The sequence below is a fragment of the Myotis yumanensis genome, unplaced genomic scaffold, assembly GCF_028538775.1.
Source record: "Myotis yumanensis isolate MYYU_CA2020_CCGP unplaced genomic scaffold, mMyoYum1.0.hap1 SCAF_1, whole genome shotgun sequence".
In the NCBI taxonomy this organism is placed as follows: domain Eukaryota; kingdom Metazoa; phylum Chordata; class Mammalia; order Chiroptera; family Vespertilionidae; genus Myotis; species Myotis yumanensis.
Genome location: NW_027223752.1, coordinates 133,369,358 through 133,389,493, shown reverse-complemented (window position 1 = coordinate 133,389,493; position 20,136 = coordinate 133,369,358). Strand labels below are relative to the sequence as shown.

Below are 20,136 nucleotides of genomic sequence, written 5' to 3'. Positions count from 1 at the left end.
CTTACAAAATGATTGCTGAACTAAACTGAATGTATTTCCAAATCAGACAACTTCCACTTCCATAACAGGCAAGGAACCTCAGAGATGGAAGATGGGTTGCCATCTGTGATCTCATTTTCCCAACCACGCAACACTGTTAGACCAGGTGTCACACCTCTGGATTGAAGGAGGTGCAATGAAGGAGTGAGTGTGGCCTCACTGTTCCTCCAGTTTAGGGTTGAGAAACCTTCTAAAAGTGGGGCTGATATTAAAGTTGGCAAAGGCAGCAGCTTTTGGGGTGTTCCTCTGGCACACTGCCATGAGCAAAAATGAGAGCTAAAAATGGTTCCTCCCAACAACTGCCTTCTGCCGAAATAAGGTTGCCAGACTTAGCAAATAAAAATGCAGGACACCAGTGATGTCTGAATTTCGGAGGAACCATAAACAATTTTTAAGTGTAAATATGTCCTGTGCAATACTGGGCATACTTACAGTAGACATGTATTTATGGATTATCTGAAATGCCACTACACTGAGTGTCCTGTATTTCATCTGGCAACTCTACAAGTACTAGCCCTCAAATAAGTGGTCTAGCTTTGTTGCTCTGTGTTGTTTTGTTTCTGGAGAAAGGGATGGTGGCACTACGAGATAAGAACATTTGAAAACCTTGTGTTTGTCCCCAACAACATGCTTTGGTATTCATAGACTTAGGCACCACCTAGAATAAGATACAAGCAGAATGTCCCTTTCTCCCAGTGACTTTTCAAAGAACCGAGTTCTTCAGCTCTGAACAGAGGACACGGCAGAGGGGAACTTCCTTGTTAGCCACAGCTGAGCAAATTCATCAAACAAAGGAAGCATTCAACTCACACTTTACATCACAACCCCCAAAACTTCAAGAAACTATGTAGAAACCAAAAACAGGGATGAAATTGTATCCAGTTCATCTTGTAATTACGAAGTTCTATTTCCTGTTTTTGCTCCTGGGAGAGAGGGAGGAAAGACACAGTGGAAAAGGGGAAGAAAGGAGGAAGATAAGGGGCATAACTGGATGTGCTCGCAGCAAACGCTGGCTGAAGACCAGCAGAGAGAGAGGCAGCTCTGGTCTCAAGGAGAGACAGCTGTATTATGGGAGGGTGCACACAACCTCTCAACACAGGGAGGAAGTGTTTGGACAACGTTTTATGCTGTACCCCAGCAGCCAGAGCAGTGCCTGGAACACGGAAGCACTCTATCAGTATTTGCTGAATAAACAGCGAAGGGAAGCACTCAGACCTGGGGAGGCAGTGGGGGACCAGAGATGGCTCCTCAAAGGCACTGGTGCCTAAGGCTTTAGATCACGGGTAGGGAACATCTGGCCCGAGGGCTGTATAAGGCCTGGCCCTGCCACGGTATTAGGGGTGAGTTAATTAAATGTTTGACCAAATATAACAGGCTAATTTTTAAGCTGATAGTTTTGTATAGCCCGTGAATGATGTTCTAGATATCAAAGGGAAGAGAGAGCATAGCATTAAGGGGTAAACTGGGGGGTGAGTGAGTGGGGAGATGAGTGTGGACAGCTGCTTTTCTGGTAATGAATGGAAGAAATGAATAGCTTGAGGGGGCTAAGGGGCCAAGGAGGGTGCCATTTCACAGGTTAAGACCCATAAGACGAAGAGATGGAGCCACAGCAGGGAGACACAGACTGCACATCTCAGACTAAAAGTTGCCCCAGGAGTAGGGGATGTCTTTTCTCAACTTCCTCTCCCTAGTATTCCCTCCACGAGCCCCATATTCCCTAGAGTACAAACAAAGCATGGCCCACTCCTGAGTGCCCTGGCTGTTACCTGGGTGAGTGGTGCTGCTGCCGAATTCAAGGAGATGAACATTTCAAGAGGTAAGGGACTGGGGGACTCAATGCCATTTCATTCATTTAAAAACACAAAACAAAAACAGAAACTGCCGTGAACTAGGAAGACACGCGCTCACACAGATCACTATTCTGCTGGTTCCTCGAAGGTCTTGTGGACTCGGCAGGCAGCCAGGAATCTCCAGGGAGATAAATTACGAGTCACTCAGGAATTCTGCTGCCTTGGCGGTGCCTGGCCCACCTTCCCAGGGACAAGGGAGAAAAGGCAACTCCAGGCAGAGCCGCTATTATCTGGGTGTGGTGCAAAGCTATGGTTTGGTGTTGTTGTTTTTTTTAATGTCTTAAGAATTGTGTATCTTCACTTTAAAAATATTTTTCTATTTGTTAATATTCCTTTAAAAATTTTAATTAAATTTATTGGGGCAACATTGCTTTAATAACTGTATACATTTCAGGTGTTCAATTCTATCATACATCATCTGTATGTTGCATTATGTGCTCACCACCCAAAGCCTAGTCTCCTTCCGTCACCATATATTTGACCCCCATGCCCCCTTCTTGCTCCTCCCACTCCCTCCCCCTTTGGTAACCACTATTCTGTTGTCTGTGTCTATGAGTTTGAAAAACCATGTCTTTTGAATAGAGCAACTCATCCCTCCTTAAAAAATATGGGACTCTACATCTCTGAGTAACAATAGTCTATTATTATTTCTTTAAACCAGGGCCATACAAAATTATCAATTTAAAAATTAGCCTGCTATATTTGGTCAAACATTTAATTAACTCACCCCTAATGCTTTGGTGGGGCCAGACCAAATGATTTCTCAGGCCTTATACGGCTCGTGGGCCAGACATTCCCCACCCCTGGTTTAAACAAGCCCCATAAAGCAAGCGATAAATGACTTATTAAAGATACCATTTGCATAATACTAAACACTACACTAACATAAAACTGAAAAAAACATGCAAGCTTTAAAGTTTATAATAGTCATACTCCATTTAAAAAGAAACAGTATGAGAAAGTAGTTCAATATCAAGTGCAAACTGGAGCCAGGGCAGTCAGTATTGGTATTCCTGTTGCTCCCTGAAATAGCTTTTTGGGTCAGAAATACACAGTGTGATTGGAGATGGCCTACGGGCAGATTAAATATAATGGAACCAAAAGTCCACAATGAGGATCACTGAGGGCTATGAACAGTTTTATGTACACAATAAATATTCTCATTATATAAATGTGCAACCAAGTGAACACTTACCTAGAAAAAGACAAGAAATATCCCGTATACACAACACGTAAATGTACTAATCCAGCCACCTCTCTTGAAGCTAGGCTTTGACTAAGGGAAGAATAAATTCTTGAGGTAGCTTGCTTAAGTTAAAAATATAAGGAGAAAGTAGCAGCTCTTTACCTGTTGACAGGAGTGGTGGTAGCATAGCATAAGGTGTATGCAAGTAGCTTGATCTGATGGACAGTTGCCTGGGGCAATCTCCCCTGTCTCTGATGTGTGTGGAGATAGAAAGACTTGAAACAGTATGGCCCACCGACCACTAGCATGGCAAGAGCTGCAGCATCTTAGAGGCCACACCAGAACCACTGCACCAGAATCTGAAAGTGGTTTGTATCCATGTTGAAGTTTGGGAAGCAGTGGTTAGGAGAGCAAGATCAGCTGGCCTTCTCTGTAGGGTCGCCCCACAACCAGAGGTAATAGGAAGGCCAGGCAAGTTATCAAGTACTGCTTTCATTATATTACATTTCATTTTTAACATTGTTTTGTTTTACTTACCTTTTATCTAGAGTAACAGAGCTTTATCCATAAGTCTTAATTTTATCCATAAGTCTTAATTTTATTATATATTTTTTATTTTTTTGTGACCACTGTGAATTGACTAGGTAGCAAACCAGTGTTTCACAGTGAGCTAGGAAGTCATTGAAAGCATTACCTTAAAAATGACATGTAGTCAGAACCACACAGAAGGGGCTATGGCTGGTGCCACAGAGCGCACAGAACAAGGCTGTATGCACAGCTGCACGACGGACAGGTGTTCCATAACAGGCTTACATCCATATGTTACCCAAGTTTCCAGCTGGAACAGCAGTCCCGCTAACTGAGTAGATAACTGCATCCATTACACTGTAAACTTCTAAAGAGTGGGGTTCATGGATCTGTTTTATACTGTCTGACCAACAGTAGAAAGGGGTCAAAAAACATGGACGAACAGGTGAATAAGTAGCATGGAAACCCAGGTTCATGCTACAATACTCTGCCCCTTCCCTTTCAATCCTGCAAAGGCAGGAACCTCCAACCCATTCCTGATTGCCAAGAAGTTACTCCCCACCCGAGAGGTCTCTGCCGTGGCTCCTATGAAGACCGCTGGAGGGGCCTCTTCCCCTTCACCACACGAATTAGCATCCGCTTCCTCATCTTGAAGACACTTGGAAGACTCCGACAGATAAACACTGCACATTCAACAGCCATGTATATATATATATACTAGAGGCCCGGTGCACAAAAATTTGTGCACTCGGGGGGGAGAGGGGGTCCCTCAGCCCATCCTGTGCCCTCTCGCAGTCTGGGACCCCTCAGGAGATAACGACCTGCTGGCTTAGGCCTGCTCCTGGGTGGCAGAGGGCAGGCCCAATCCCTAGGTGCAGCCCCTGGTCGGGCTCAGAGCAGGGCCGATTGGGGAGTTGGGGCACCGCCCCCTGTCATGCACAGAGCAGGGCGGATGGGGAGGTTGTGATGCCACCCCTAGTCATGCTCAGGGTAGGGCCGATTGGGGGGTTGGGGCACCGCCCTCTGTCACACTCAAGGCAGGGTCGATAGGGAAGTTGCGGCGCCACCCCCTGCCACGCACAGAGCAGGGCCGATCAGGGGGTTGGGGCGCTGCCCCCTGTCACACACAGAGCAGGGACCATTGGGGCTTGGGGCTCCGTACTCTGTCACACACAGAGCAGGGCCCATCAAGGGTTTGGGGAGCTCCCCCTTGTCATGCACAGAGCAGGGTCAATCAGGGGTTTTGGGAGCTCCCCCCTGTCATGCACAGAGCAGGGTCAATCAGGGGTTTTGGGAGCTCCCCCCTTGTCATGCACAGAGCAGGGTCAATCAGGGGTTTTGGGAGCTCCCCCCTGTCATGCACAGAGCAGGGTCAATCAGGGGTTTTGGGAGCTCCCCCCTGTCATGCACAGAGCAGGGCTGATCAGGGGGTTGGGGAGCTGCCCCCTGTCACACACAGAGCAGGGCCAATCAGGGAGTTGAGGAGCTCCCCCCTGTCACGCACAGAGTAGGGCCAATAGGGGAGCTGGGGCACCGCCTCCTATCACATAGAGAGCAGGGCCCGTTGGGGGGGGGGGTAGTTGAGGCGCCACACCCTGTCACACTCAGGGCAGGGCCGATGGGGAGGTATGGCTCTACCCCGTCTCACATAGAGCAGGGCCCGTGGGGGGGTTGGGGCGCCGCCACTGTCACACACAGAGCCGCAGGGCAATCGGGGTTGGGGCGCTGCCCCCTGTCACGCTGATCCCGGTGCCAGGAGGCCTCGCGGCTCCGCTGATCCCGCCCGGCAGGGTCACAGATCCGGGTTCCAGACCGCAGACAGCCTTGCCTGCTGCCGCCTGCCTTCAGTATGCAAATTAGCCGCCATCTTGTTGCTTCAGGGTGGGGGTCCCCACTGGGGTGCCTGGCCAGTCTGGGTGAGGGGCTGAGGGCTGTTTTCAGGCTGGCGGGCGACTGGAGCTCCAAACCTCTCCTTTTTTTCTTTTTTTTTTTTATTCTGGCATTTATTTACCTTCTATGGCTGTCACTGGAGCTGAGAGCCGGCTTTCTCTCTGAGGCTCGGCTGAAAGCAGGTTTCTGGCCTTTGTTTTCTGTATTCGAAACAATGTTGCGACTCCAGCTCTGAGATCCCGGCTGACTGACAGGAGCTTTCTGGAGTTTTGTTTATCTTCTGTAAATGTTACTATGTTTCCAACTGAAGCTCAGAGGCCGGCGGGGAACGTTGGAGTCCTCCTTCACTGAAGCAAGCAAGCCTCCTGTTAGCTTCCAGCTGCCTGGCTGCCGGCCGCCATCTTGGCTGACAGTTAATTTGCATAAGGATACGCTGATTAGCCAATGGGAAGGGTAGAGGTCGTACGCCAATTACCATGTTTCTCTTTTATTAGTGTAGATTCCAAGACTGGGTGTAAGTGGTTATTTTCAATGTCTCTTTCTTCTGCTGCTGAATGGACTTTATAGAGGTTGAACTTTTTGTGCCCTTTCGGTAGCTGTGATGCTACCCCATTAGCCCCACTGAAAAAAGCAGGAACGAGAACGAGGAAAGAAAGTAAAGATCAGTCACAAAGACGACTAATTGTGTTCTAAATAAATGACATGAAATTAGTAGAGGAGGCTGGGGTGGAGGAAGGTTATGCTGGAAAAGCCCGACCCTTTGATGTTGGAACAGCGGGTTGAATATTAACCAACCAAGCAGAATAAATGGGAAGAGAGGATTTACAGTAATTTGGGAGAGGAAGATAGGTCAGGCATGGCAACTGGTTCACAGACTTGGAATAACACCCACTACTCATTACGTCCCCATGGTCTGAGACATGAGTTTATTAGCAAGCTCAGCAACTCTACTGATAATTTTGCTGCCCCTCCCCCCAAAGAGCTCTTGTTCCTCTCAACAGCTATAATTCCTAAGGATGGTGGTGTAGCTCAGAGAGAGCTTTCCTTCCCATTTCCACACGATTCTCAGCCTGCAGACCTGAGCTTGAGAGCCACCCCCTGTGAAACCTCCCTCACTGCCGAGTTAGTCATTCCCTCCTCTGCACCCCAACACGTTAGGTTTGATAGCGATTTTTGTTTATCTGTGCTTCCTCCATAGGAGCTTGGGTTCCTGAAAAGCAGGGGCTTGGTCTTAATTATCTTTGGATCCCCATGACTTGGAACCAGAAAAAGTGACTGATAAACATGTGAGCCATGCCTGGTGGGCAGCGTGACTGCTGTGCAGGAACTGGGTGGCTCCGATAGGAGTCCCTGTGCAGAAATCACGACTGAGATGGTGAGTATGACTGAGCCACTGAGAGAGACATGCTAAAAGGAGAGGAGAAGGATGGAGGATGTGTTTGGAGTTACCACCTCCATGGTATACCAGCACATGACTTCAAGCCACTTTTTTTTCATGTATAAAGAGGAATTTCTTCTGAATACCTTTCAAGGTTATGAGGAGCAAAACAAATAGTGAATCTGAAAGCACTAGACTATTTATAATGGATCATACAAATTTAAGATAATAATATAAATATTTCAGGGGTGAAAGGTAAGGAAAGCAGACACTCTGTTGGATGGATGGATGGATGGAGCAGCCATGAAGCAGCTAACAGGAAGATAAGGTTAGGAAGTGTCTAACTTCACATCTTGCCAGTCCATGCTCTCCTGTACACATCTGCGGAAGGATTATATATTTAGAAATGCGAAGATATGAGGTATGTAATCTAACAAGTGCACATAAACTACACCCCTGGTCCAAAAGATAGTAACTCCTTTCTCAAGTTTACTTAGCTTTTTGTAGTACCTTAACATGTATTTATTTTAGAGGCGTAAGTTCAATGTTTAATTGACATTGCACAGACTTCCATCAAGATACTGAAAGAAATATCATTATAGGCAATGACTTTATTTTTAAGTTTGAAGAGGAAAATGAAGTTCAAATGGAAAAAACACACAAACTGTTTCAAACACTATCAGGGAAAATACACTATAGGAGCCTTTTATCAATGCTAACTCCAACCAAAAAACTAAGTTACAAGAATCCATTCTAAAGAAAATACAAAGTGTGCATTAAAAGCCAGTTTAACAGTTTGCTCTGCCAAGAGGAGAGTGAGCTAAAGGAACACTTTCTGAGTTTAATTTCATTAGGCAGTCTTTAAGTTTATAGTAAAGGAAAAAGCGGATCCATACAACTGTGCACCTAGCACGTGCCCTGTGTGCCTGGCGAAGTGGTGTAGGAAGGAGAAACTTAATTTCGCTGCAGCCATAGTGGTAACATTTGGACAATCTGTGGAGTGAGGGGGTCTGCATGCAGAGCCTAGAGAGCGAAGCCCCTTTCTAAAAGGCTCCCTGTGCTCCAGCAGATGGCTGTAAACTTGACCAGACTGCAGACCTGTGTCCTCCACCCTCACGGGTTGAGTGCATTAACTTTTCTATCCCTTTCCCATATTCTTTTTCACACGTCTATACATGTGCAGCAGATGGTAGGTAACAAAGAGAGAGCCATCAGCTGAGCAAAAAGCGGAACCCCATGTTCCGGAGGAGGCATCTGAAAACCAATCACCTCCAACCTCTGCTTAGATGGGAATATTTTAAATAATGAAATGACATTAAACCCAAGTAATATCTTTTATGTCATCCTTTAGCAGCAGAATCTACCCTCTGTATTACATTACTTGGAATAACAGACTTGCATTTATCTAATGCTATTCTGTTTTCCTAGCTTGAAATTAGCAATAGGTTTCCTTTTAAAAATATATATATTTTTATTGATTTCAGAGAGGAAGGGAGAGGGAGAGAGAGATTGAAACATCAATGATGAGAGAGAAACATTGATTGGCTGCCTCCTGCACACCTCCTACTGGGGATCAAGCCCCCAACCAGGGTATGTGCCCTGACTGGGAATCGAACTGTGACCTCCTTGTTCATATGTCGATGCTCAACCACTGAGCATCACTGGCTGGGCTATGTGACTTATTTTAACAAAACATCAAAAAATTTAAAAATTCTGCATTAAAACACTGTTTAAAAAAACATAATGGTAAAATCTTAATTTTAATTTCTAAAAGTACTCCAATACTCTTCAAACACTAGAGCCATTTATAGCTGGAAAATAAATGTATGTGCTATACTATCTGTCTGCCTACCTATCTATCTGCCCAACAAAATGGCTAAAGTTAAAAAAAAATTAACACCACCAAATGTTAGTGAGAATGTGGAGCAATAGAAATTCTCACACATTTCATGTGTGCATGTGTGTGTGAAAGATACAATCAATTCAGAAAAAGGTCTAGCAGTTTCTTATGAAACGAAACATTCACCTATAACCCCCAAATTCCTCTCCTTCGCATTTTCCCAAGAGCAATGACAACATATGTCCACAAAACTGCATAAAAATGTTCATAGCACTACATTTACAACAGTCAGAGAAACTTTTGTCTATCAATAGGAAAATGGATAAGCAAACTGTAGAACAGTCATACAGAAGAATCCTATTCATCAATAAGAAGAAACAATCTCCTGATAAAAGCAACAAACGGATGGATCTCAAAAGACATAGTGACTAAGAGAAGCCAGAGTACATAATGTATTTATATGAAGTTTTAGAATAGGCATAAAGGTAATCTATGGTGGAAAAAATCAGAACAGAGTTTTCCCCTAAGGCAGTGGTCGGCAAACTCATTAGTCAACAGAGCCAAATATCAACAGTACTTCTTCAAAATAGACTCGCCCAGGCCGAAAACCAACTTCTGCGCATGGGCCATGAAGTTTCAATCACACTGTATGCCCACACGTGGTATTCTGTGGAAGAGCCACACTCAAGGGGCCAAAGAGCCGCATGTGGCTCGAGAGCCGCAGTTTGCCGACCATGGCCCTAAGGGATAAGGCAAAGATTTACTGAGAAGGGACATGGAGAAACTTTCTGAAAGGATGGTAATATTCTGTTTCATGATGGCATTTGGAATTGCGCAGATGTATGCATTTGTCAACACAAGATGTGTATGTTTCCTTGTATGTAAATTTCCCTATGAGAAAAAAATCATAAATAAATACCTTGAACACTAATGAAGGACATGCATGCTGCAGTATTTCGAGGAAAGACCACTGACAGCTGAGACATACTTTAAAATGCATCAACAAATAAGATGGATTAATGACTAGACAAAAGAATGAACAAATTATAGATAAGAAATGAAGCAAGTAAAATGTTAGTTGTATGTAAGTGGTGAGGATGGGTACTCACCGTAAATTTTTCATTTTTTTTTAATATGGGCATTTTCACAAAATAAGTTAAAAGTAATCTGTTATCGTCCTACAACAGCATCATTTAAACATTTATTTTCTAGATCACTGCATAAGCAAAGAGAAACTAAGCAGCTCTTTTTCTTTTTGAGTGAAAAAGATTAAAGTTTTACATGTAAGTTCAAATACCAAATCAATACACATACACTTACTTCACAGTCAATAAAGCCCTCACTTGATGCCAAAGGAGAACAAGGGCATCTCATCAGGCATTACAAATCCAAACACACCTGAAGGACTGTTTTACAAATAACCACATCTTTCCCTTGCCCACCTCTCCAAGTGATGGGTTCTAACAAGTCTCTCTTGTTATATAAGCAAATGCTAACAGACTTGAAACACAACCCAGAAGATTTCCCCACTCCCAGCTGGGTGTAACCCTAAATTCCACCCTGTTGCGCCGGACCTCCCTCAAGAGCTCATCAGAGTTATTTGTGTGAATTTCTTATCGCTTCTACGCATCTGAATCCCACAGGGCACCAAGCACAGAACTCGGCTCTCTGGAGCTGTGCAGTAAATCACTGTTCAGGTTGTTTTCCATGGTTTATGGTAAAGGCAAACAGGGACCGCACACGGGGTAAATTTGTCTATCTGCATTAAAAAAATTGATGTAACTTCTCTGGGCCTCAAATTCCTCTTCTATAATGTGAGACTGATAGGACTGATGTGAAGATTTAAAAAAGTAACCCACTCAGGTCCTTCGCATTGTGCCTCACATGCAGTAAGACCCTATATGTGTTTGCTAGTCATTATTTCTTCGTATCTAGGTCAATGAAGCTGAGAGTGCCTTTTACTATTAATTACACTGATTTAACATTTAAGGATAGCATAGATACCTAAATATTTACCATTCAAAGAATTTAGCATATTAGTTACCAAAATAAACCTAACTTCCAGGTTTTCAGGGTCAAAATACAAAAACTCAGGACCACTTTAAATTCAGCATTTGGTAGCAAATAAGCTGCTTCAGGTTTTCTTTGCATATGGGTCCACAGAATTTAGAACTTAGTCCATGGAGTTGACCATCTAAAGTCTCAGAGCAGGAAGGGACACTGAAGTTACTCGTCCAAACCCTTCTCCAGACTCATTGAAAGGACCCTCTTCAGTCCTCTTCCCTATTCTCAACCTCCCCTATGGCGGGAGATCTGCTTTGCCCACCCCTCAACCCACTGGAGCTCAACTGACCCACCCTCCACATTATGGCAGAATGAGTTCCCTAAAGACACCCACACCCTCACATCTGGAACCTGCCAATGTGTTACATTAAATGGCAAAAGGGACCGCAGAGGTTAACTAAGGTCATAGAGTGTAAGAGGGAGATTTTCCTGGATTGTCCAGAAGGCTCAAACTAATCACCTGCGCCATTAAATGCAAAGAACTTTCTCTGGTTGTGGTCAGAGAGACAAGGCGGAAGAGATGTCCGAGAGACGTGCTATGTGAGGACTGGACCTGATGTTGCTGTCTTGGCAAAGGAAGGGGCAGATTGAATGCTTGTGTTCCCCAAAATTTGTATGCTGAAACCTAATCCTTAATGTTATTGTATTTGAAAGTGGTGCCTTGAGAGGGGATTATGTGAGGGTGGAGACCATATGAATGGAATTAGTGACCCCATGTGAAGACACCAAGCTCCCTTGCTCCTTCTACTATGTGAGAAAATATCAAAAAAGATGGCTGTCTATTAACCACCCTGATCAGACACCAAATCTGCCAGTGCCTTGATCTTGGACTTCCCAGCCTTCAAAACTGTGAGAAATAAATTTTTGTTGATTATAAGCCACCCAGTCTAAGGCATTCTGTTACAACAGCCTGAATGGACTAAAACACCTCCTTTCACCTCTGTTTCATTAGAAAGTATAATCAATTTCCCAGAAATGTACTCATCCAAATCATTAATAAAATATTATTAATAAACTATAAATTATTAGCCTGATAATAATCACACAATGAAATTAAGAAGAAATGAAATGTTAACAAAATATTAAGGTTCCAGTTACATGTGCTTTAATTATTTCTGCTAAAATAAATTTCCATTAGAAAGTGCTTTTATTGTGCTGACCTCCTCTCCAAGAGGAGAGATATAAGCTGTAACGGGTACAAAGGAAACGAACCACAACCACACCCTAATCTCAATAGCATGGAGAGGAAGAGGGTGAACTTCATCCATTGAAACTGCTACCAATTATGTTTTGAAATCAGAAGTCTTACTAATCTGACTCACCTTACTGATGGAGGATAGTTTTAATGTTTTTAGTTCAGCTCTGTCAAAACTGCATTAAAAATCACATTTAAAATATCCCCCTCTATATGAATTGAATACTTTTCCTACTCAAATTCTGAGTTCAAAAAGTAAATTCAAGCAAATAAAATGTTCATCTGACTTGAAAATAGTTGTCTTTCATCATAAACTCCTGCTTCTCTATCCCTGTGGGGTGCAGGGTAAAACAAAACAAACCAATCTTTTATAAACTCAATACTAACTTCCAAGCTTTCTTTTCCTCAGCCAGCTTTTCCTATGCCATTTGCCAGGAAAATATTTGAATATGTGTTTGTATGTTTTACTTGTGAAATATTTGATGAACATATTAAATCTATATTTGGTCATCTTTTTTTTTTTAATCCTTACCTGAAAATATGTTTAGAGAGAGGAAGAGAGGAAGAGAAATCGATGTGAGAGAGAGAAACATCGATCGGTTGCCTCTCATACATGCGCTGACCTGGGATGGAACCCGCAACCTAGGTATGTGCCCTGACTGGGAATTGAACCTGCAACCTTTTTGGTGTATGGGATGATGCTCCAACCAATTGAGCCACCTGGCCAGGGCCATATTTGATTATCTTATTTCCCGATGGAATTTAAGTAATATGAGCTTTATACAATTGTTTCTGTAATTATTTTATTCAGAGCATCATATGACATTGGAAACCACTATAGAACCAATATTTTCCAATCTATGCAGTCACTGCTTAAATGTCTGATCACTAAAAGAAGTTTTCTTACAATTTTTAGAAGCACTCTAGGAAATAAAACTTCCTGTGTCTGACTATGGATAAATTCTTTTTTTTTAAATTTTTTAATTTTTTTATTATTTCAGAGAGGAAGGGAGAGGGAGAGATAGAAACATCAATGATGAGAATCATTGATCAACTGTCTCCTGCTCTCCCTCTACTGGGGATTGAGCCTGCAACCCGGGCATGTGCCCTTGACCGGAATTGAACCTGGGACCCTTCAGTCCGTAGGCCAACACTCTATCCATTGAGCCAAACCAGCTAGCGCTGGATAAATTCTTGGAATATGCAAAAATAAACATAACAGACAACTAATAGCTGTATTTTTAGTTATTATTTAGTGTTAGTTGGTTGTATCTTATTCAGGAAACTTGCCTAATTACATTAAAAGTATCTTAATGCCCTTTATGAATTTATTTTTCCATTTCTTCTCCAATTGGATTGTAAAATATCACAGGGTAGAAACCTCTAAATAATCAAGCTTCCACAAAAATATACTGCACCCCCTCCAAACCACCCTTTTTTGTCTAATAAGTAGCATACTGTATTCATACAGCAGATCCTCAAAACTGTACTTAGGATTTCAAGAGCAGAAAAGAGAATATAGTTGTAGGTGAAGGGAAGTGAGGATGTACACCAGCCATCCAGAGGGCAAGGAGTAATACATTCCAGCTGGAGAAGACCATTCAAACTGGTGAAGAATAGATCAAGTTGGAAAAGGCAGGAAGACTGTAAAGGCCAGACTTAGTCATTAGACATACTTTGGGAAACATGAAAATACTAGTGTTTCTTCAGGAAAGAGACATGACTAAAATGGTGTTTGAAGAGGGACATCACGGAAGAGATGTTGGACTGAAAGGACAAACTAAAACAGGGACCCTCTAGGATGAAGGTATGCAAAGTAGTGAAAATGAAGAGAACTGAATGAATGAATGTTTATGAGATATGTTGGGAAAATGAGTATGATACATTAACGAGTGGTAAGGTCTTCAGCCTTAAAATAACTGAGTGGTTCCTTCCCTTTCTCCATTATTTACTTACCTCTTTGGCCAAAGCCCTAAAATCAAGAAGATTCAAACTTCTCTTCATTCTTGAGTTCATTTCCTTGGGAAGAGACTCGAGCCAGGACACTTCATTATCCTTATCCTTCTCCCAGCCCATAAGGTTTGAATCCCACACTAAGTTGCCAGTGACCCCTTCAGCTGCTGTTCTGGGACCTGCCCAGATGTCATATGTCTTCCTTCTCAGGACTACACTGAACTTAATTCCTCTGCTCCCAGGTGAGATGGAAAATACACAAGAGAAGTGCAGTAGTTTCACACTTCCTGTATTCCCTATGAGGTGTAGTGTCAAGGATAATCCAGGTGTTTACGCTGCCTCTGCCCTCTGCCTGCACCAGTGTGTCCTCAATTGTTCATGTGGTCCAGGCCCAGAGTTGGTTGGACTCATTTGCCTAAGAGAGGCAGAGAAATATCAGAAGGGCTGTGCTGAGACTCTAAAACAACATGGGGGAGGCCATTCCAAGTTGGAGGGGGGACCCTACTGTTTCATTGTATGAAAGCATTGGGGGCCTATGGTGACATTAAATCACAACTTTCTTTTACAACATTTATTACCAATAGATATCTTTCAATAAAAATTAGAGCAAAGCTTAAAAGCAAGCAAGATTTCTACTAGAGTGGCTTGTGGCTACACGTTCTTTCTTCAGGTGTGAACAATCCCAACCCTGGGAGGAATACAGAGGACTCACACACCTTGCTTACAAATAAAAGTCACATCTGACTGATTTCATCAGGGAAAAATTAGTTATTTTGGTGGCTGCAGTAAGGGTCCTGGAGGCAATCCTCAAAGATCCCCAACATGGCTCCAACTTGGCAGAATTTTGCTAAACAGATGCAAAAACTTCATGCATTTCTCTGTTACATTTAGTGGCTTGGACCCAAGAAGTAGTCTACACTCCACCACTACCCTGACTGTACAGGTGCAGCTCTTTCATAATTCTTGAGGATTAGGGTTTGTATTAGTTTCCTACAACAAATTACCACAATTCAGTGGCTTAAAACTACATGGATTTACTATTTTACAGTTCTAGAGGTCAGAAACCCAAAATCACTATAATTGGGCTAAAGGGAAGATGTCAGCAAGGCAGCATTCCTTCTGGAGGCTCCAGGGGAGAATCCGTTTCCTTGCCTTTTCCGGCTTTTAGAGGCCGCCTGCATTCCTTGGCTCACGGCCCCTCCTCCACCTTTATAGCCATCAATGTAGTATCCTCGGTCTCTCTCAGACGTCACCTCTCTCTTGTGAGGGTCCTTGTGATCAAATGGGGCCAACCGATAACCAAGACTATCCAAGATCCTTAAGTTAATCAATTCAATGAAGTTCCTTTGCCATGTCAAGTAATATATTCATAGGTTCCTCCTGATGTCTTACGTCGCTTCATGGTCTTTCAACTGATCACCATGCTCCAATAACTCAAATTTGAGTTTAGCAAAGAACAGGCCTCTCAGAGAGAAGAGAGACAGCCAACCATTCACTTCAAATGTTATGACAGATTGTAGCTTCTCTGAGATGAACAAAAAGTTAGCATATCATTGCAAAATTAGATAATGAGCTGTAACATCAAGATCATACAGTAGAAGGCGGAGCCTGAAGTCCTTCACCCAACTCTGACCTCTTTCATGCATAAAAGTGCTGGGCTTCAAACATAAATCCCTAAAGAGCACATCTGCACAGTTCACTGCTCTTCAAGGACAGCCCCCTCTATCAAGCCAGCCTCAATGCAGTTTGTAAGACATGGAGAAAGGCAAAATTAGTCAATACTTCAGAATAACAGTTTCTGTAACATTAAACAAAAAGATACTATAAACACTTTGGAGCAAATGAGATGAAACAATAAAAATATGCAATCATATTCTAGAACTAGTTCAAATTGTGATTAGCAAAGCCTCACTGTGACAACTGTTGCTTTTGAAATCCCTTTGCTGATTCGAAGCAGCTACAGTAAGAAGAGAGAATCTGAAGCCAAACCTTAAATCTTATCTTGAATACATAAATAGCAAAATTGTGCGAAGAAGTTTTTGCAAGATGTTAGTTTCCTCATAACATAGCAAAGATTAGTTTAATAGAGAAGGTGTCATTTAGTTCCAAGAATCTAATGAAAATACTGTAGTATATGATCTGTGTGTTCCAGGTCTCTAAGATTTTCCCAAGTAATTTCTAAGTCCTGTTGATATACAGTATCTGTGTGTACACAACTCATATTAAAGTTTCAACAATGATTCAAGTAAGTTTCAACAGTGAAAGTAAGTAAAACTCCTACAAATTAGGTTTCAGAGAAGGTAAACATTGAAGTTTTCTTCTAAAAATGCGTGTTAACAATGATGACTGCATGTTGCACTACAACAGCGATTTTCACTACAATAGCGATTCTGTGCCACAGAATTTTGTAATTAGTTTATGTGTGCCTTGAGATGATAAAGGTTGGAAATTGCTGCACTACAGTTTATGGACTAGCTGTCTTCAAACCTTCATCAGTGCAGCACTGATCATGTGCAAAATAATCTACAAACTGTTGTGGGAAATGCAAAGTGAAATCAGATGCGGCAATTGTCTTCATTGTGTATGTGACCCAGAAGAGTAGAGAAAACATGAATTTAAAAACTATGTGAATGTGTCAAGATGGCTTGAAGAACTCAGTGGGGTGAGAGTGACCTTAGGATGTCCAAGGAGATATTGTCCATTCCCATAAAATGATACCAGCTCGAAATCCAGATGCCAGGTAGTAAGACCCAACTTATGGCTCCTGGGCTCAACTCTTTAAAAAGCCATCCTTATCCAACCAAGGAAGTAATCTAGGTGGAAAAATATTCAACTTGATCACCCCATAGACTAAGATTCTCTTAGCTGTGGCATAAATACCCTCACAGGTTGATCATTTCTCTTCCACTTCACAGGACATTCCATTTCTGAGAGTTGAGTTACCTGATCTGAGTTTTAGCAATAAGATCTCTGTTAAATGTGGTCTCCAACCTACACTTAGGTTTTATCCTGACCCGCACCCCTCCCCCTGCCCAGTTGAGGCCAACCAAGCCTTCCCCTATTTTACAAGTGCATGAACTTAATATTACATCTCAAGTGCAAAACAAAAAATTCAATGCCTTCTTTGGAATTAATGGCCTCCTTGAAATGCAAGTATCATTCATTAAAATAGCTGATTCAAAGAGAGGTAGGGTATTATGAGGCTACAACTGAACACCAATGATCTAATGTCCTAAACATTCATTTCCTACATGAAGAGGCATGAGTCTTTTTGTACTGTATCAATGTTCCCCTTCCATAATATACACTACAAATTTATACATAATTCATAATTGTCACATTATACCGTAGCTATAGCAAAAGCAATGCATGAAAGAAATGCTGGCAAATGGTACAGCAAGGGATGGACATGAAAACCTGTAATTCAACATGTAGGTAACAAACTAAACCCAGCAGCCTGTGGTGGAACCTTCCTCTCTGTCACAACATCAGGCGTGAATGGCCATCCAGGTTCTTTGCTCCGGTATTTGTTACATGGGGAGAGAGTTAGCATGAGGATGGGTAAGGCAGAGTCTGAGCAAGAGGACCCTGGATGGAGCGATCTTGGTCCATCCTGTCGGCAGTCCTGACTTCACAGTTCACACACCTTTCTGCAAGGAGAGGACATGGCAAGGAGCTGGGGTGCTGCAGGGGGCCCTGTGGGAGACCTGGAGACCTGAGAGGCCCGGGGAGGCCGGCATCCTGCAGATGCTCCTCTGCGGCGGCCACAAATGCGTGCAAAGGAGGCTTCGTGCCCCCCTTCCCCCCGCAAATAAATTCGTATTTTAAAGACAAAAGACAGGCTCATGGCCTTTCTCAGAGGCGGCCACATTACTTCCAGGGCTGGAAAGCAAATTTGCAGAGGCCAAAGATTAGACAAAAGGCAGGAGCTGGCGACATACAGACCTGGAAAGGATTGCTGTTGATTTAAAGTGCTCAGGGCCTCCCAGTTCCAATTCTTCCTCCCCTTCCGGGAGCGATTCCTGGGCCGATGAGGACACCCCTCAAGGCCTGGAGAAGACGTCGGACAGGGAGGAGGAGGGGACCCCCAAAACTTTCCCGAACTGCGGCAGGCCGGTGGCTGGCAGCAGCCGCAGACCCTGGAGTCCCAAATTGCAGGGGGCATCCCCGGGGCAGCGGCCACCCCCTCGCCACCACAACAAAAGGGCCGAGCGCAGCTGCCTTCGCGCCCGGGTTTCCAGCACCCGAGCCCGGAGCGGCGAGTGGGCGGCGCGACCCGGGGGCTGCCCCAGTCGCCGGGGCGAAGGAGGAGACGGAGCCGCGTGTCCGTGTCCCGGCATAAAGAAAAGGACCTCCGGATGCACCCGAACGCGCCACCCGAAGCAGCAAAGCTGGTGCCACCCGCACCCCCACCTGTCCCCGGCCCCCCGGGAGCACAGGCTCCAGGCCCCAGGCGTCCCCGGCGGCGCCGCCCCCTCCGGAGCGCAGCGCGGGGGCTGCGGGCCCGGCTCCCCCGCCCGCGGCACAATGCGGCGCGGAGCCTCCCGCCGCCGCCTCTGCGGCAGGCCGGGGCCCACACAAAAGCCCGCCGCCGGCCGCCGCGCACCCACCTTGGGCTCCGGCGCCCGGATCCCGCAGCGTCTTGGTCACCGCCTTCCAGACGTGGCAGCCCAGCAGGCAGAGCAGGAGCGCCGCCGATCTGCCCATCTCCGCGCCAGGGGCCCCGGCCGGCGCGGCCTCGCCGACCACCGGGACTGAGCGGCGCGTCAGGGGCGGCGGGCGGCCGCGCCTGCCTCCATGTCGCCTGTCTGCGCGCGCCGGGCCCGCCGTCCAATTGGCCGCGCCCCCGCTCGGCGCGGCGCCCGGCTCCGCAGCCCCCGGCCGCTCCCTCCTCCGCGCACCCCGGTGGGTTCCCCGCAGCGCCGGCGCCGCGGCCCCGCCCACCCGTTAACCCCTCCGCGCCCCGCCCCGCCCGCGGGCGGCGGCCAGTCCCCGGGCCCTGGTGCCACCTGGCGGCTGCCGCGCCGCGGGGACGACCGCGCGCCCGGAGCCTGGCTCCCCTGGCACCTCCGTGCTCCCGCGATCCGAACTGTTGTCGGTGCCCATACAGCCCGCATCCCCCCGTTCGCCGCCGCTTTGGAAAAACACACACCAGCCTCTCCAGTCTGAGGCCTTCACACCTCGCTAACGGAGGGTCTCGGGCTGTGACCTGCCTCGGTTTCCTCGGGTTAACGCCATCCTGCGGCCATTCTTGTCCCAATCCACCTATGTTAGGTTTGACACCCAACCTGAAGGTCAACGGGAAGGGAATCCTAAACCTGTATAAACTGTCCTTAGGCCCTCAGTGCCTGAGTGTTGACAGATGAACATCTCTAGGCTGAATTGTGCTTAGATATTTCTGGAAGGTTAGAGTGGGCAGTAAATTTACCTTAAGGCTCTAGATATTTTATCTTCAATATAATATGATCTAAGAGGTAGGTATTGTTATCCCCATTCATAGATGAGAAAATAGAGTCTAAGGAGGGTTAAGGAATTTGTCATTAGCACACAGCTGGTCAGTGGCAGAGTTAAGGTGCAAATAAAACAGGCTGCTCCCAAGGATGAAGTTCTTCACAAACACCTCAGGCTTCCCTTCAGCAGAGGCACACTCACCCCCCACCCCAACTTCCCATTCTCTCAACTTGCTCCCATCTGTGCATTCCTCCACACAACCCTCATGACACCCTGGACTTTCTACCCCACCTCCAACCAGCACTGCATTGACCCCAGGACCTCTGCAAGGGAGCAAGGCTCTAAGGAAATCCGCCCAGATCCTCCCCCTGCCCAGTGCTGCGGACCAGAGGAGGGTTAGTACTGCAATTTTATTAATCAGGCATTAAGGCATGGCAGGCACTGTACCAAAAGAAAATGAAGGGTGGCACTTGCCCAGTTGACTTATAATAGACAAAGTTGTGAGACACAATAAAAATCAGGAGGTGGAGAAGGCCATGTGGGTTTTATTGTCAACACAACCAGTGCTACAATTAGTGCAAATTGCACACCTGCACATGGTAGCAGTAGCCAGGAGGGTGGAAAGAAAACCCACAATTAGGAACTACCTGATCCCTCCTCCTTCTGACTTCCAGTGTCAGAGCCAGGGGCGGGAAGTGAACGGGATGATGGTCCAGCTCAGCCCTCAATTGCCGCTTGGGTGCCAGCTCACAGAGCATAAAG

The 20,136-nt window shown here is 45.2% G+C and overlaps 1 protein-coding gene across 2 annotated transcripts in view; it reads right to left on the bottom strand.

The window, feature by feature from the left end:
• Positions 1-18,825, bottom strand: part of FAM171A1 (family with sequence similarity 171 member A1) — a 130,470-nt gene extending 111,645 nt beyond the window's left edge. For both annotated transcript variants that reach the window (XM_070431925.1, XM_070431933.1), the window contains exon 1: positions 18,534-18,825. In XM_070431925.1, the coding sequence (XP_070288026.1) occupies positions 18,534-18,630 (97 nt within the window). In that variant the 5' untranslated portion in view covers positions 18,631-18,825. The remainder of the gene's footprint in view (positions 1-18,533) is intronic.
• Positions 18,826-20,136: the final 1,311 nt, after the last annotated feature.